The 17,506-nt window shown below is 40.3% G+C and overlaps 1 protein-coding gene across 1 annotated transcript; it reads right to left on the bottom strand.

Moving 5' to 3' along the window:
- Positions 1–2,239: 2,239 nt before the first annotated feature.
- Positions 2,240–3,565, bottom strand: LOC114761155 (uncharacterized). Its single transcript, XM_028950481.1, has 4 exons — positions 3,239–3,565; positions 2,940–3,164; positions 2,598–2,862; positions 2,240–2,514 (listed from the first exon to the last, which is right to left on the bottom strand). Exons 1-4 carry the CDS (start codon positions 3,563–3,565, stop codon positions 2,240–2,242), a joined length of 1,092 nt encoding a protein of 363 aa, XP_028806314.1.
- Between the last annotated feature and the right edge of the window lie 13,941 nt (positions 3,566–17,506).

Genomic DNA, 17,506 nt, shown 5'->3' with positions numbered 1-17,506 from the left:
TCTTCGATTGACAAATGGTCTCCCATTTTATCATATGAGCTTTCTGCTTCTCGGAAGTGGATCCCTATACAAATGCACAATTACGTTTCTCTATTGTCTCACAGGTGCCCATCGGTAATCAAGCTGTCTGCATTGTATATCCAGGAATGGCTGTCGTCACTGCCGTAACTAGGGTCGCACGTCCCGCCAGCGATAGGTTGTTAGCCTGCCAACTAGTCAACCTTCGCTTTACCTTATCCACCACGTCTTGAAAACTGTCTCTGGTAACTCTAGAGTGCAGAAGCGGGATACCCAGATATTTACCAAGGTTCATTGTGGCTTGGAACCCCAATACCGTACTCAGCTCAGACTTACGCACGTGATGTATGTTTTCGGAGAAGTACACTCGAGTCTTGCAGGCGTTCACCTTCATGCTAGAGCTCTCACAGAACACGTCCAGGCACTGCCTGACTTCCTCAGGTTGTCTTATAGAGGCTTCTCCAAAGAAGATAATATCATCAGCAAAAAAGAGATGGGAGATAGGAGGACCTGACTTGCAGAGTTTGATCGGCAGCCATGACTTGGAGGCAACACGCTCCTAGATTAGGTGGGCCAATCTCTCCATGCATATTACAAACAAATATAGGGAGAGGGGGTCCCCTTGCCGAACCCCTCTGGTTGGGAGTATCTTGCCAGCAACCTCCCCGTTCCAAAGAAGTTTCATAGACACAGTCGCCACACATTGGTAAATAATTTTTGCTAGCGTCTCAGGTATTTGTGCGTCTTTAATGCACTGTTTAAGGAAGTTCCAGTTGATTCTATCGTAAGCTTTTTCCAAATCTATTTTAATGGCCATATACCCTCTTTTCCCTTGCATGGTTCGCATGGAATGAATCACTTCTTGTGCAACCACGGTATTGTCTGAAATGTGGCGTCCAGGTACAAAACTGCACTGTTGCGAACTTATTATGCTCGGGAGAATTGCTTTAAGCCTGTTTACAATGATTTTAGTGATAGTTTTAAAGACAACATTGCAGAGGCTGATTAGTCTCAGATCTCTAAGCTCCTTCGGGTGTTCTACCTTTGGTATGAGCAATATGAACGTCGCGTTAATCGTCCGGATTTCAGTCGAGTTTTGCCACAAATATTGTATGAGATCACAAACTGATTTTCCTACTACCTTCCATTGGTTTTAGTAGAACAAAGCATTTAGGCCATCCAGCCCTGGTGCCTTGAGTGCTCCCATGCTGAAAAGTGCTTCTGTAGTTTCCGCATCCGACACCGCTCTTTGTAAGTAAAGGAGGTCATTGGTTTCTATTGGGGGGTAGCTGAAGGAACATTGTAATGGGATGCGGTGCGTAACTTCCTCCTTGAATAGAGTTGCAAAGAATTCATTGGCAATGGCTTTTATTTTTCCCTTATCGTAGACCCACTCGCCTGACGTGTCCTTGATGGCCCCCACAAAGTTTCTCTTCTTTCTTGCATTTGCTTTGATGTGGAAATAACAAGTGTTTTTATCTCCATTGATATACCAATCACATCATGCTTTTTGGGCCCAAAGGAGGGACTCTTGGAGTAAGACATCTTCTAGCTCTCTCCAGAGTTGGTACTGAAGTTCCTCTTGCATCTTCGTAAGCCCGTATTGTGACTCTGCCCGTGTGATTCTGTTAAGCCGCTAGATGAACTTCTTCTTCCTGCCATTGATACTGCTAAAGACTTGCGCATTCCACTTGATACAAGCATCAGTGAAGCATTGGACTGTGTCATTCCACGGGGAAGATGAGCACCATTCCTTCTGCACAAGAGTATTAAAATCCTCATGTAGTACCCAAGGAGCCAGGAAGCAGAATGGCTGTTGTACACGTTTAGTCTCATGAGGGCCATTTAACTGTAGCAATAGCGACCTGTGGTCTGACTTCTACCAAGGTAGGTGTGTGACGACTGCATTAGGGAAGGAAGTCAGCCAATCACACGAGCATAACACACGGTCAATGTGACTTTCCACTCCAGTTCTCCTCCACGTGAACTTTGGTCCTATGAATCCCATATCATTCAGTTCTTCTTCAAAAACAAAATTATAGAAATCTTTATCTGGGTCTTTATTGGAGCTTGCCGAGACACGTTCTAAAGAGAGAAGGGTGGCGTTGAAGTCTCCCCCCATGCACCAAGGCTCCACCACGTTCTCCTTGATCCTACGTAGCTTGTACCAGAGGACCTTTCTTTTTTTTGGCACCGGGCTTGCATATACACAGGTCATTTCCTACTTCTGCCGTTCATGGTTCTCCAGCCTCAGGTGTATAAACTGTTGATTAGTTTCTACTACCTCTACAGTTTTAAATTTTTCAGACCAACAGCACCATATTCCTCCTTTAAAACCATCAGCATCCACTATTTCAAAATATCGAAATCCTAACTGGCTAGCAATCTGATGAGCTTTCCTTCCTCCACAACGAGTTTCAAACAACGCCACAAAGTCCAAGCCATGGTTGGAGACCAAGTCCCGGATGAGAGAGGGAAAGGTACGTGAGCCAGACCCTCGTATATTCCAGAATAAGCAATTCATGAGATAACCATTTCCTTATCTAAGGTGGAGTCCCTCGCCTTATCCATCAACATACCTTCCTTTATCTGTTCGTCTAGTATCACCCCGTCACACTCCTTAGGCCTTCTTGATTCTGGTGTCAGCAGTCCCAGGCATGTTGACTCGCTTGTTCCTGCTTGGTCGTGCTGGGCTTCATCTAAGTCATGGTCACCGTGTCCACTTATGCTGCCATTTGTGATGGGTTCGGTTTCAAGCTCCGACCTTAGTGAACCAAATGGGTTTGGTGAGACTATATTGTTTGAACCCACTACACCCGCCCAGCTCCTCCCTCCTTCTGACCCCTGGCTAAAATTTTTATGTGGTGAAGGTTCTCCTTTCCACGTGGCTTTCTTTTATGGCCTACACTTTTTTTTGTTACCACCGAGGTCCACTCCGTATCTGACTTGTTGGTTGCCTCCTTTCCGAAGCTCCTTCTCACTGCCCTCAAAGATCCGGTCTGTCTATCATTCAACTCTATTGACCTAGGAGATTCCTCCGTAACACGTGGCTGATCACTCTGTTTTGAGATCCCAAGAGATTTTCCCACATTAATAGCCTCCGTTGATTTGGACAATCCCGTTAAATAAGTGGTTGCAGTCTCTTCCTAAAATCCCGCTGCACAATCATGTGGGGGCTGAATATTCCTCACTGCGTTCTGCTATTTCCTAATTGGGTAACCTTCTCTGGCTCCTGCGTCGCTCCTTCACCGGAAGTAGGCTCTGGCGTTGGGTTCATCAGTGTTTCCTGTTGTTGCTTCCTATGTGGCTCCGTAGGTGATTTCAAGAGACATTGGTTTGTGTGGTGACCATACGTCCCGTAGTTAAAACAAACCAAATGCAATCCCTCGTACTCTATGGCATGATTCTCCCCAAAGTGGTCAAAGGCCGGAAGAAGGGGCTTTTGCAGGTCTAACTCTACGTAGATTCTCGCAAAGCCTCCTTTATCCGAGAAAGTTGTGGTTCTGTCAATCTTAAGTGGTTTCCAACGAGATTCCCTATTCTTCATAATGACTCAACCATGTATAATTCTGCCGGTAGGTCGGGGATCTAGATCCAAACCGCTATCTTCTTTTGCAAGTATGCCTTCCAAGGATTGAAATTAGGGCACCAACGCTGTACCATAACATAGTGATTTGCAATCATCCATGGGCCCTCATGCAAAGCAAAGTCACAATCTGTCATTGTAGAGAAGGAGACTATATAGTAGTCATTGCTAAGTGGTGTAACTTTAATCGAGTTTCTCATTCCCCACATTCTCTCTATCCTTTGTATCATGAATCTGGTACTCAAGGACTTTCCTAGCAGTTTGACAATCAGTGAGTTCATATACGGTTTGCACCAAGCTGCATACTCCTCCGCGGAAACCTTCAGTTTAGGGAACTTCCTAGTCACAGTCCATGATTCCTCCTGTTCCTTTAGCCCCTCTTCATTGCCCGTGTCTTGTTCCATCATTCTGCACTCTCCATTCTCCATCACTTTCCCACTCTGCTTTGTAAAATAGTCCCTCCATCCGTTCAATGCCTCCACAGTGGACAGGTTCATTTCCAGAAAGCTAGATTCCCCCAAACTCAACAGCTTGTCCTTGTAGGAAAGGCTGGCTTGCACACCACTGCCTTCATGCAATCCTCGTCCCACACCCCTTGGCTTTTCCATCCCTCCTCTGCTCTGGAAAACGCCATCCATCTTTTTGCTCGGTTCCCGCTGGCCTCCTTTCCTCCGTTCACAGCCGTCGCCTTCGCCTTCCGTTCCCTCCGTGCTCTCACTCATTCCGTTCCTTTGCTTATGTTCTTAAAATTGATTTCTTTTTGCCCATCCTTCTTCTTTTCTTTCTTTAAATAAGTTTCTTTGGATTCAGACTTCCTCCCGTCAGGCCCATAGCCAAACCTATTAATTCAAGTTTCTTTTGGTTCAGCTACTCAGCCATTGACGACGTCCATCAAAGATCAGCTAAGGTATCTATCTTTTACTGCTGATTCAAGTTTCTATGATGTTTGGTGCTAATAATAGACCGCCCTAAACCCTAATTTCCTCTTAATTGCCTTTTCTCTCCTCTCTATCTTCGCCTCTGATTGTACTGATTTTCATTTTGTGTTCTGATGTTCATTTTTCAGACCTCTCACGCGGGAACAATCCAACCTACTGTGTTACTTACTCATAAAACTGAGAAATAAAGAAGAACTAAGAAAAAGAAATATGAAAAAGCAATTATCAGTTGTTGTTGCTAAGAACAAGGGTCAAGTAGAAAATCTGACCATTCCTAAGGGGGGTCAAGCAACTGCGAGGGAGAATAGGTACTGGTCGGATGAAGAAACACTGTGTCTGGTCGGGATTCGAGCATCCTTCCCTCGACACTACAGAGGTCCTGTGTGGAGCGAGTATCAAGCACATTGTCTGATCTGAACTTTTGGAGGAGTCCCGAGAGCTGCCGTCACAGGTGGTGCACTCTTCTGAAGTGGCTTAAGAGGAGGATACAAAATGCACGTGTACGGCCCCAACCCATTTATCACTCCCTATTGGTAGATTTCTTCAGCCAATAACTTTATTGCGGCTATATTAACTCTGGTCCTAAAAATAAGGGCATGTTGGTTGGTAAACTACAAATGAAGTCTTATATTAATTAGGATCGGAGATAATATTAATTTTTATTGTCTTAGTTTCAATCCCAGTCCCCACAATGGTAAATGAGAACTTCTTTATAGGAGCTTTGTCAATTCTCTTTATGATATAAATAATAATGCATTGGCTTTTCGCGACCTTCTCCCTCCCTCTTTAACAAAAATCCGTCGTAGGTTTCTTGACTTCTCTATATATGTGTGTATGTAGGGGGCATTTGTGTCTTTTTATCCTTTTAGGTTGTACTTCCTTACCTTAATCCATTCTATCCTGAAGAAAATACCTTGGCTTTCTTTTTCTTGTAATGTTGCCACCGTTACGCCTTTGAAATATATCTTTAAAGCCATGGGGGAAGGTTAGTAAGCAATGTTTAAAGTATTGTTCTTGTAATTATTCTGATATCAGAAGAAAAAGGTAGTGCATATACGACAGCCTTTTAGTTTGAACATTAAGTGCCAACTCTTGGGTAAAGACCATTCAAAGCTATATATATCCTTGAATATTCTGGAGCTTCTTTTCCTTTCTGTTCCTTTGTCGACCTTTTCGCTGGGAATATTGTTGTTTCGATTTTAAGTACTTGTATAATCTATGAACTGGAAAAAGTGCTTAAAGTTATTATTTATATTTATATATAGATGAATCACAATGATTTTCAAAAGCGAAAAGAGAGCATTGACGCTTGGCTTTGCAAATTGCCCAACGTTGATAAGAACATAAATTATCATTACAGTCAATTATAATCATATATATCCAATGAACAAATAGCACAGATTAAAAAGGCTATAATCCTTTTGAAGGTTAAGCAAAAGCAAAGAAATGAATAGCAACGAAGTTGAATCTAACATAACGGAAGGGATTCATTCCTCACAACTACATTTAGTACCCGACTATGTGATACCTATACATAGCAAGGGGAAAAAAAAAAAAAGAAACAAATCAAATTCAAAATGGAAAAGAAAAATAAAGGGAGCTCAGCCTCTCCTCTTCCCTTTCTATCCTATTCCTTATGTTAATTTTCTTGTATCTATTATATCAAGTTTTTCAATCACACATTGTTATGTATTTTATTTCTAACATATTATCATTAAACTATAAACTTGCATGAAAAAAATAATATATGGCCATGTTAATTAGAAAACTTCATATAATGTATACAAGAAACTGGATGTGAGGTTATTTCCATGCAGACATGCATCCACAATATGGCTACGTTCCTAAACTAACCCAGATTGAACTTGATATAATGAAGATAACACTTAAGGCTACATTCCTAAACTAACCCAGGTTGAACTTTCTCATTTCACGTTGGCTTCTATGACCATTTTTATTATTTGAAACCTTAATTGATATTATATTGTATATAAGATGATGATGACTATGATAGCATAATTAAATAAAACTTGTTGGGCTGTTGACCTATTAGAAAATTCAAATTAAAATCTGATACTAATCAAAGTCGCTGCAGAAAATGTGCGGCAAAACTTTTTAGCCACGGTCACTAGCTTTTCAGCGGTGACAAGTTACTAATAGAAATCAATTTTTTACAGTGACACATATGGATTCAAAATAAAACAGAACGCATCTCCAGGTGTTTTTAAAAAAAAAGCATTAAAATCGTTGAAACAAGGTCCCCAGGGAGTCAGCAACGCAGAACAATAAATAGTACCAAATCTCATAATATGAAAACTTGTTGGGCTGTTGACCTCTTAAAAAATTCAAACTAAAATCTTATGCAAATTAAAGTTGCTGTAGAAAATGTCCTTTAGCAACGAAACTTTTTACTTGCGCCAATGACTTTTCAACAGCAAGAAGTTTGATATATATTGATTCAAAATAAAAAGAACGCGCACATTCGATATAGTGATATCCAGGTTAAAAAAAAAAAAAAAACTCTTGCATTAACATCATTGAAGGAAGGTCCATAGAGAGCCAGTAAGGTAAGACAATAAATAGTACCAAGTCTCATAATATACTCCTCCCATTCTTCATATAGAATCTAACTGTTAAGTTAATTTTAATTCTAAATATAATTCTTATTTCTTATATTTATCAATTTTTTCTAAATTACCCTTATAGATACTCTTTCAACCATAATCAAGTAGAAGAGGGAGAGAAGATATTAGGAAAGATAATTATGATGTTTTAGGAAAAACATATCATATTTTTTATCATTAACTTATCTACCTAACTTTCTTAATCTAATCAAATTAGTTAAATAAGTCTTATATCAATGATCGGAGGAGTATTTAGTCAAACAAAAGACTGCAAGTCTCAGAGCTTCTGGGGCATTAGGATAATCTTTTGAGCGTTGGGTACTTCCTTCCCATATTTGCGGAGCAAGTGCTGCTAATGGAGATCCACCTCAAAACTTTTGCTTCCTTCATAATAAATCTTACCATTTCAAACTGCGAGTTCCAATCCTGGTAGCCTACAAGGCAGAATGTCTTCAAGTGTGATGAAATACTTTGAGGAACTTCAAGTATTGGTTCCAACAAATCATTCTCTCCATGAATATGAGCATGAATGATACAAAGACTTTGGAGCTTGGGCCAATTCTGGAGACATTTCACTATCCTACACCAGTCTTCGGCATAACATCAGAACTTCATGCGAGTTAAACTGTGATATGTCGGCATATCCGGGACGGGTGACCATATTTTCTACGAGAGGAAGGTCAAATAAGTATAAAGCTTCTGAGAAAAGATAAAGATCAGTAATATAAAATTTACGCAATCATCATTCTTACTTACCTGAGATAATCCAAGATTTTTAACACCAGAGAAGCTCTCAGGGTCATCATAAAAGCAGGAATATCTGCTGAGGTCAAATGTTGAAGACTTGCAACATCGAGTAATGTTGAAATGTCATTATTAAGAATGTTTATATGTGAGAGTACCAATTTCTCAAGAAGAGGACAACCAGAAAGAAGCATTGCCACACATTTATAATCAGGAAAGTGAACCATAGACAAAGACATCAATTTCAATGAAGGCAAATTAACACAGGGAAGATTCTCCACGCTCAGCCGGGAGAATCTTAATTCCTGAATGGTGCTGCAGGCAAAAATGATAGGTGGCAAACTGAATTCTTGAAAGCTGGGTGGGAAAATTAGCTCCAGCTTCTCAATTTTGCAATTGATTGCCGCGTAAACCCAACTCGTAATCTGGTGGAGCGGAAAACTGATTCCTCTTGTAAAGGAGTGATTTATTTTTCCCAAAATAGATACAGAACCTTTTAAGTGTAAATCTCCCAAGATAAGGACTTTATTTACAAACTGAGCGAAGGATTGAAAACTTCCGAAGCCAAGATCGTCAACGTTGAGAGTGAATAGTGTGCGCCAGAGTCGCCTCCACCTCTTTGACAAGAGGCTTATGGCAATGGCTTGTTTGGTTAGAAGAAAAGATAGAATATGTTGAAGCAACAAGTCTGGTAGATCGTTAACCCTATCCTTTATTAGTACTTCACTTCTGCTTTCCGGTTGCGTGGACACAGATTTTAGCGTAACGTGAGGCAATATTCCAGGGAAGTTAGGATGAAGCAGAGGTTTTAAATGAACTTATCATCAACCTATTCAGAAAATCATGAAGTATCGAGTAATAAGTTCTCTTCTGAAATTGAAGCTATTCGGAGAGAAATATGCAGAATAATTCTTCAGTGCACACGATCTTGGGAAAGCATTGAACAACATGTTGGAAATTCCTGAAACCTTAAGTAATCCAAAACTGATTTTATCGAAACAAAGCTCATTTTCATCGTTCAAGAATACGACATGGAAATTTGATACATGAGTGACAAAGTAAAGGGACATTTATTGCCAACGTTACCTGAACCTGATTTTGCCTCTGTACGTCACTTGATTTCGTCCCTTTGATTCACCAATTCAGCCCACTATCTTTCAATCTCTCTCTCACTCTGTCTTTCTGGGGTAATTAGGTGTAACCAAACTATAATTTTAAAAATAATTTTATTATATATATGAGGTGTTTGAGTGGAAACAAAACTGTAGTTTTAAAAGTAATTTTAAGGTATACAAAATAAATATGTGGAAGAATTTGTCTTGATTTGTAAAAAGTGCTTTTTAAAAGCTTTATAGTTTTCCAAACACCACAAAAGTAAATATACTCTTTTGGTCCTATTTATAAGTTACTTCCAACATGTTTCATACAAATTAAAGAAAACATTAAACTTCATTAATTCTCATTTAAAATTCAACAACTTTCCAACTTTACCCCTATTTAATATATATTATACCTCATATAAACAAAATCAATATAATAATAAATAAAAGGTAAAATTATACATCCATACCATATAAATAGGACCAAAAAAAACTACTCCGTCTATTATTATAAGATCTAATATTTTGAATGGGTTCGTCCCTTTTTATAAGATTCTTTTTGAGTTTGTCTGAATATTTAATGCATTATTATCTATTTTACCTATAATTTAATGCATCTAAGATATTCTCTTTCTTTATTTATCTCACTATTACTTTCTCATATTTACCAATTTATATAGAAGGGTATATTCAGGAAAAATTACATTTGCTACATATTAATTGATTTTAACTAATTTTAACTGTTTTCTTAAACCGCGTAATTTAATTAAAAAGATCTTATAATAAAGGATAGAGGGAGTGTCTTTTTTTCTGCCCTATAAATAAGACCAAAGAAGTATAAAAGAATTTGCCTCAGTCTCTGAACATCTCACGTCCCCTCCGCAAGGGCTTTTTGTATTTTTGGTGTTTTGTTCCCTTGAATTTTTGTTTTGGGAAAATTCCAAATGTTTTAAGTTTTACCAACTTGTCCTTTATGTTTTTCAGAGGCAAAAAAAGTCCCAACTCCCATGTCCGTCGCTGGCGGGAATTTTTTGTGCAAACGTAATGAAGGTGGAATTTGATTCCCCATTCGTTGTGTCCCATTATTTATTTATTTATTTTTCACATTTCAAAAATTTTTAATAAAAGTACATTAACTAGATTTTTTATTTTTATCTCAAATGGGGTATTTATTTTTCATACTTATTAAATGATAATGTATAGTATACAAGATCATCATTTTTTTGGCCGGCGTATATAAGATCATCACGAATCTCCAATTAAAATTAGATTTGAATTTCAATCATCATGATGGTGAAAAATTGAAAATAAACTTCAGATCATGAACGAATTCTTGATATGATTTTAAGGAAAATCATTTTGTTAGTATCTATACATTCCTTAATTTTTAATTTAGTACATATATTTCTTTTTCTCTTTTTAGTTTTTACCGGTGAATTTAGAACATATATTTTCTTTGACAGATTTGCTTATGATTTTAAAATTAAATGATTAAAAATATACTTTTTAGAGTTAAGGAATTAAATCAGAACCTTATATAAAGTTAAAGGACCAAACGTACATTTTAAGCTAACATTTTTTCCATCCACCGCATCAGATTATTTTCAGAAATTCATTGAAGTCGTTTTTCAAAACAATCCAAAATTAATTTTTTACATTCTTTTTATTTGTAAAATTTTCAATGAAACTTATAAAATTTCACAAGTGATTTTTTTACCCGAAGTGAGCAGAGTAGAGATTTGCGATAAAAAAAATTCGGTCCAGTTAAACACATCAAGTTGAGCAAATCCAGAGTTCGAATGTTACATAAAATGCAAATTTAAGGCGTGGAAAAGTATGAAAAATGAATTAAAATTTAAGTAAAATTCGAGAAAAATATATTTGACCTATTTTGTTGCAATAAAAGGTCTTGTTGCCTCGTCATTAATCAAGTTACAGCTGCAGAAATATCAATAAAGAGCATAAATAGAACACGGCTTTTTTTTGTTTTTGCCATCGCATAAATAGAAAATGTTATTAAGAGATAAATGCCTCAAATAATAAATAATGTTCATCCAACAGTATTAAGCAAATAGAACACTCGATTAATTTAACTATATATAATTATAGGCGGAACTTATTATACCCTCATTTATGTGATATTAACATGTGAAATTATAGATACAAGATTGGTTGAAATATTTTTAGGTTGTATTATATGATGCAGCAGAGTTTGATATATTAGGTGATAGCAGCGGAACAAACTAATGAATTTTTTTTCTTTTTGAGTTTAGGTGATGAGTCTAGAGGCTTACCAGAATTAAGACATGCCTCTAAACTCAAAAAATATTTACAGATACTCATAAACAGCCAAACAATAAGGCCTCACATCAGTACCAAAATTTAAATTCAATACTTTGTGGATCATAAGCATTTTTTTTCACCAACAATTAGAACTCTGAAATATACTAAGATGGTTGTTACACAGATGCTACCCTTCATTATTACTTGGCTTCCGCTTTCGGGCTGCGTAGACACTGACAACTTGCCACAGCCACAGGACTTGGGCAACATTCCGAGCGAGGAAGAAGCAGAGGTTTTAGCTGTAGCCTGAACTTTCAGAAAATCCAAATTTACGGTGTGGGAAAGTAAGAAAACTTGGAACTGAAATTGAAGTAAAATCGAGGGTAAGTAATAAGTTTTCTTCTGAAGCTACCAGGGAAAACCAAATGCAGAATATTTGTACACCGCTCACTCATTGGAAAGTGATGATGAAAGTGTTGGATATATGATTCATGAGACACTATTACTGACTCCACTTAAAACAAAAATAAAATTCATCACTCAACAATATCTAGAACCCCCTTCTAAACAGGAAACTAATAAGACTAAAGACCAAAATAAACAACAAAGAGGGACATAACTTGAGATTGAAAATACTTGTACAAGGAAAAAACACGTTATACTGTTGTTTGAATCTGCTTATTTTAAGTGCTTATAAACCACACTGCTTTTTACATAGACACAAACGTGGACTGATAGAGGAGGGGTACGATTACAAAACTTCAGGTCACGAACCAGATGACTGAAACAAAGATACAAACAGCAGTAACTTGAAAGTATTAACTTCATTTTTTTTTTTTTCCCCCAATAGGAAAGACAAGCAGAGCTTGGTAAGTTCAGAGATGTTTAGACATCACGAAACACAACAACAAAAGATTACACTAGTCCTAAATCAAAAGCAGTAACTTCAATTGGAATTTGATACAGCAACTACAAAACCAAGCAGAAACGTAAATGAATTTACTGACAACATGTTGAGCATGGGCCCAAGTTGAAGTATGTTAGACAAAGGAAAAAGCCCAATTCGGATGTGTAATGCTTTTTATGTGATAAGGGTAATTGTGGGTTTTTCCTAGAAGTTAGTTATGGGAAGGGATGAGTATAATTGGGGAAGTTGGGATAGAGAGGGGATATGAAAAATAGAGAGAGAAAAGTAGGAGAGGCCGTGAGGCTCTAGGGAAATGCTGTGAGCATTTCGGTTTCGTTTCCCTTGCTGTAATTCTCCATTGGAGCCTATCCGTGGAGTTTGGCCATTGAATAATACATTTCAGCATTGAATCTTCATTAAAGGTATCAGAGCAGTTCCTTCTTGGGGAATGGTAAATACCAGAATGGAAACGAGGATTGACGAGGTCGATTCTAGAGTCCTCCGAACCGAGCATTCCATTGAGCGTTTGAGTGGAGAAGTGTCGTCCATCAAATCCGATATCACGACGGTAAAGTGTGATGTCGCTACCTTAACTTCCTTGCTAAACGAGTTGCTAGGTGAATGGCGTGCGGGCAAAAGTGGTGATGCCGCCGGAGGTTCGACTACCCAAACAACAGGTACACCTCGGGTGATCAAAATCGAGGAACGTAGCGGGGGTGAGGGGACGGACAGCTCCAGCTTTAGGAGGCTTGATATGCCTCTGTTCTCAGGAGATGACCCCCTTGGGTGGATTTTTAAAGTGGAACGCTACTTCAAATTTAATCGGGTGGTGGAAACCGAGAAACTGGATGCTGCAGTATTGTGCCTGGAAGGACGCGCACTCAATTGGTTCCAGTGGAAAGAAGTGTGGGCCCCTGTTTCGACTTGGCTTGAGCTGAAACGCGACTTGGTACTTAGATTTCATCCATCGCAATGTGGCAGCTCATACGAAATGTTGATGGCTCTACGCCAAGACAAATCTGTTGCCGATTACATCGAGCGATTCGAATTAATCTCTGCAACCTTGGGGAATTGTCAAGAAGAGGTTCTTGTTGCTGCATTTCTGAATGGCTTGAAAATGGAGATCAAGGCGGACCTACGCTTGATGAAATTGGGTTCCCTGACTGCGTATATGGACATGGCTCTACGGCTGGAAGAACGAAACGGTGTGATGGCCCAATATTATAGCCCACGCTCATCTGGGCCGCCTAGGCACTAGGCCGAAGACAGGTTTCAAGGACCTAGAGTTTCGTCCACTCGCCTGAGTCCTCAATCAGCTCCTAGCCAGTCCACGGCAGCGTCTACACTAAGTACAGCCCGAGCGGCGGAAAGCAAATCAACCGATGATAGCAAGAAGACCATGATTCCAGTTACATATACTTCCAAATCGGTCCCAAAAAAATACACCGACGCGGAAATTGAACGGCGGCGAGAACTTGGGTTATGCTTCAAATGTGACGAGAAGTATCGCCCTGGCCATCGTTGCAAGAAAAAGCAATTACAGGTGCTGATTATGTCGGAGGAACCCGCTGAAGAAGACGAGCTACCATTGGAACCAGCTCACCTGGAGTTATCCGAATCAAACCTTCCTTCGGAGGCCGAGAAGCATTCCGGACAGCTTATGTCCCTATCCCTTAACGCATTGGCTAGGTTCACGAGGGGCAAAACAATTAAGTTATTGGGGTCTCTTGGTGGGAAGGAGGTATTAATCCTGATTGATTGTGGCGCTACACATAGTTTCATCCACCAGGAGCTGGTGCTGGCTCTATCTTTACCAGTGGATTCCCATTTTGCTTTTACGGTTCAGGTGGGGGATTCTCGAAATGTGAGAGGTCGTGGGGTGTGTCGTGATGTCTCCTTCTTTGTGCAAGGGCTCCACATTATACATTCCCTGTATCCCTTTCAGCTTGGGGGGTCAGACATCATCCTGGGAGCAGACTGGTTAGCATCTCTCGGTGAAGTGCTGGTTAGCTGGAAACACTCTACACTCAAGATTGATTTGGGTGATGAATGGATTTGCCTCAAGGGCAATCCGACTTTGCACAAGACTCCAATGTCTTTCAACTCTCTGTACAGAACCACCATGTACGATGACGAGGTGTTCTTTGTGGAGTTTACTGAATTAAAAATGACAGAGATTACATACACCCCTGTGGACGATGAGGTTCAATCAGTATTAGTGGAGTTCCCTGAAGTTCAAACACCTATGCCCGGACTTCCACCTCCTAGAACGGTTGATCACACGGTTGAGTTGCAGCCAGGTGTCAATCCTCCTAATATTCGTCCCTATAGGTACCCCCATTACCAAAAGGCCAAAATTGAGTGGTTGGTGCATGAGATGCTCCTAGCTGGAATTATCCGACCTAGTAAGAGCCCATTTTCTAGCCCGGTACTCCTGGTAAAGAAAAAAGATGGTAGTTGGCGATTTTGTGTTGATTATAGGGCCTTGAATAAGGTAACCATTCAGGACAAGTTCCCCATTCCGGCTATTGAGGAGCTGTTGGATGAATTAGGGGGTGCTCATATTTTTTCTAAACTAGATTTAAAATCTGGTTACCACCAGATACGAATGAAAGCAGGGGAAGAACATAAAACAGCCTTTCGTACTCATGATGGTCACTATGAGTTCATGGTTATGCCTTTCGGTTTGAAAAATGCCCCATCTACCTTTCAATCACTCATGAATGATATTTTCAGACAGCACCTACGGAAATTCATCTTGGTATTTTTCGATGACATCCTAGTATACAGTGGTGACCGCAACAGCCATTTCCAGCATTTGCGTATGACTCTGCAACTATTACGGCAACACCTCTTAGTGATTAATGTCAAGAAGTGCGTCTTTGCCCAACCTAAATTGGAATATTTGGGTCACATTATTTCTAAGGATGGAGTTCATGTAGACCCTTCCAAAATAGCAAGTATGCAGTCCTGGCCGGGCCCCACCAACCTGAAGAGTCTTCGTGGGTTCTTAGGCTTGACAGGGTACTACCGTCGGTTTGTGCACCATTATGGGTTAATTGCTGCACCCCTGACTGACCTCCTCAAGAAAAATGCCTTTCACTGGACGGCAGAGGCCCAGCTTGCGTTTGATAAACTGAAGCAAGCAATGTCTTCAACTCCAGTATTAGCTCTACCGAATTTTTCCCAGCCTTTCATTGTGGAAACAGATGCCTCTGGCACTGGATTAGGGGCGGTTTTAATGCAGTCTGCACGTCCAGTTGCTTATTATAGTCATTCTTTGTCAGCTCGATGCAGAACCTGTTCTGTTTATGAGAGAGAACTAATGGCCATTGTCTTTGCAGTGAGGAAATGGCGCTATTATCTTTTGGGTCGACCATTTATTATACGGACAGATCAGAAAGCCCTTAAGTTCCTCTTGGAACAGCGAATTCTAGATGACTCACAACAAGGGTGGGTGACCAAACTCATGGGGTACACTTTTCAGATTCAGTACAAACCAGGGAAGACTAATTCTGCTGCTGACGCACTGTCTCGACAGCAGGAGCACGTGGGGCTCAATGCCATTACTATGGCTCAGTCAGACGATCTGAATACCTGGGACTCTGAAGTCCAAAAGGACGACACTCTAGCTGGCATAATACAGCAGCTGGCTACTGGTCAACCGACTATTTCAGGGTATGCTCTCAAAGGTGGTCACTTATTCTTTAAAGGCAGCTTAGTCTTACCTAAGTCTTCTCCACGAATTCCCCTGTTGCTGCATGAATTTCATGATTCTCCGATTGGGGGGCATTCTGGGTACCTCCGAACTTACAAGAGATTGGCTACACTCTTCTATTGGGATGGCATGCGTCAGGATGTACAGAAATATGTGGCTGCCTGCGATATTTGCCAGCGTAACAAACATCTAGCACTTAGTCCTGCTGGGCTGCTACAACCCCTTCCGATTCCCGATCAGGTGTGGACAGATATTTCAATGGACTTCATTTCCGGGCTTCCCAAATCGCAGCGATACGACACAATTTTTGTGGTGGTGACCGTTTTACCAAGTATGACCGTTTTACCAAGTATGCACACTTTATACCACTTCATCATCCTTATACCGCCCAAACTGTTGCTGACTTGTTTATTCAAGAAGTAGTGCGACTTCATGGTTTTCCGCGTTCCATTGTCTCGGACAGAGATAAACTTTTCTCCGATTGGGGGGCATTCTGGGTACCTCCGAACTTACAAGAGATTGGCTACACTCTTCTATTGGGATGGCATGCGTCAGGATGTACAGAAATATGTGGCTGCCTGCGATATTTGCCAGCGTAACAAACATCTAGCACTTAGTCCTGCTGGGCTGCTACAACCCCTTCCGATTCCCGATCAGGTGTGGACAGATATTTCAATGGACTTCATTTCCGGGCTTCCCAAATCGCAGCGATACGACACAATTTTTGTGGTGGTTGACCGTTTTACCAAGTATGCACACTTTATACCACTTCATCATCCTTATACCGCCCAAACTGTTGCTGACTTGTTTATTCAAGAAGTAGTGCGACTTCATGGTTTTCCGCGTTCCATTGTCTCGGACAGAGATAAACTTTTTCTGAGTAACTTCTGGAAAGCACTGTTTAAAGCTGCTGGTACATCATTGAATTACAACTCCAGTTACCATCCTCAAAGTGATGGTCAAACCGAGGTGGTTAATAGGAGTTTAGAGACATATTTGCGCTGTTTTTGTAGTGATGCTCCTCAGACTTGGGCAAAATGGTTATGCTGGGCTAAGTACTGGTTTAATACTAACTTCAACTGTTCCACTGGTATGTCCCCATTTCGTGCGCTATACGGCCAGGACCCTCCAACCTTGTTTCGGTTCCAGGAGGTTGTGTCTCCAGTGGATGCTGTTACTTTACAGCTTCAGGCCCGTAATGCTATTCTGGATGAATTAAAGCGGAATTTAGAACAGGCCCAACAATATATGAAGCACTATGCTGATAAAAAGCGGCGCGACGTCCACTTCAATGTTGGTGATAACGTCTATCTGAAACTACAGCCTTACAGGCAGCATTCCCTTGCTGTTCGCCCTAATGAGAAGCTCACTCCTCGGTTCTATGGTCCCTTTCCTGTGCTGGAGCGTATTGGCAGTGTAGCTTATAAGCTAAAATTACCCCCGAAAGCTAAAATTCATCCAGTGTTTCATATTTCGCAACTCAAGAAGTCACTGACCCCTGGCCTCATTTCCCATTCCTTTCCGTCCACATTAACGGCTGACCTAGAACTTCAGGTTTATCCTGAATCTGTGCTGAAGCATCGGAAAC

Source organism: Neltuma alba, unplaced genomic scaffold (genome assembly GCF_004799145.2).
Source record: "Neltuma alba isolate B1F8T4 unplaced genomic scaffold, ASM479914v2 tig00011086_pilon, whole genome shotgun sequence".
Taxonomy (NCBI): domain Eukaryota; kingdom Viridiplantae; phylum Streptophyta; class Magnoliopsida; order Fabales; family Fabaceae; genus Neltuma; species Neltuma alba.
This window is presented reverse-complemented; position numbering and strand designations above follow the sequence as displayed.

Excerpts from the sequence above, each read along its gene's own strand:
- LOC114761155 (XM_028950481.1), bottom strand. The coding sequence starts at position 3,565 with ATGAAGAATAGGGAATCTCGTTGGAAACCACTTAAGATTGACAGAACC. Across the intron at positions 2,863-2,939 it reads ATACGGAGTGGACCTCGGTG|GGGTCAGAAGGAGGGAGGAG; the intron begins GTAACAAAAAAA and ends AATTTTAGCCAG. Across the intron at positions 2,515-2,597 it reads AGACGAACAGATAAAGGAAG|GGTCTGGCTCACGTACCTTT; the intron begins GTATGTTGATGG and ends GGAATATACGAG.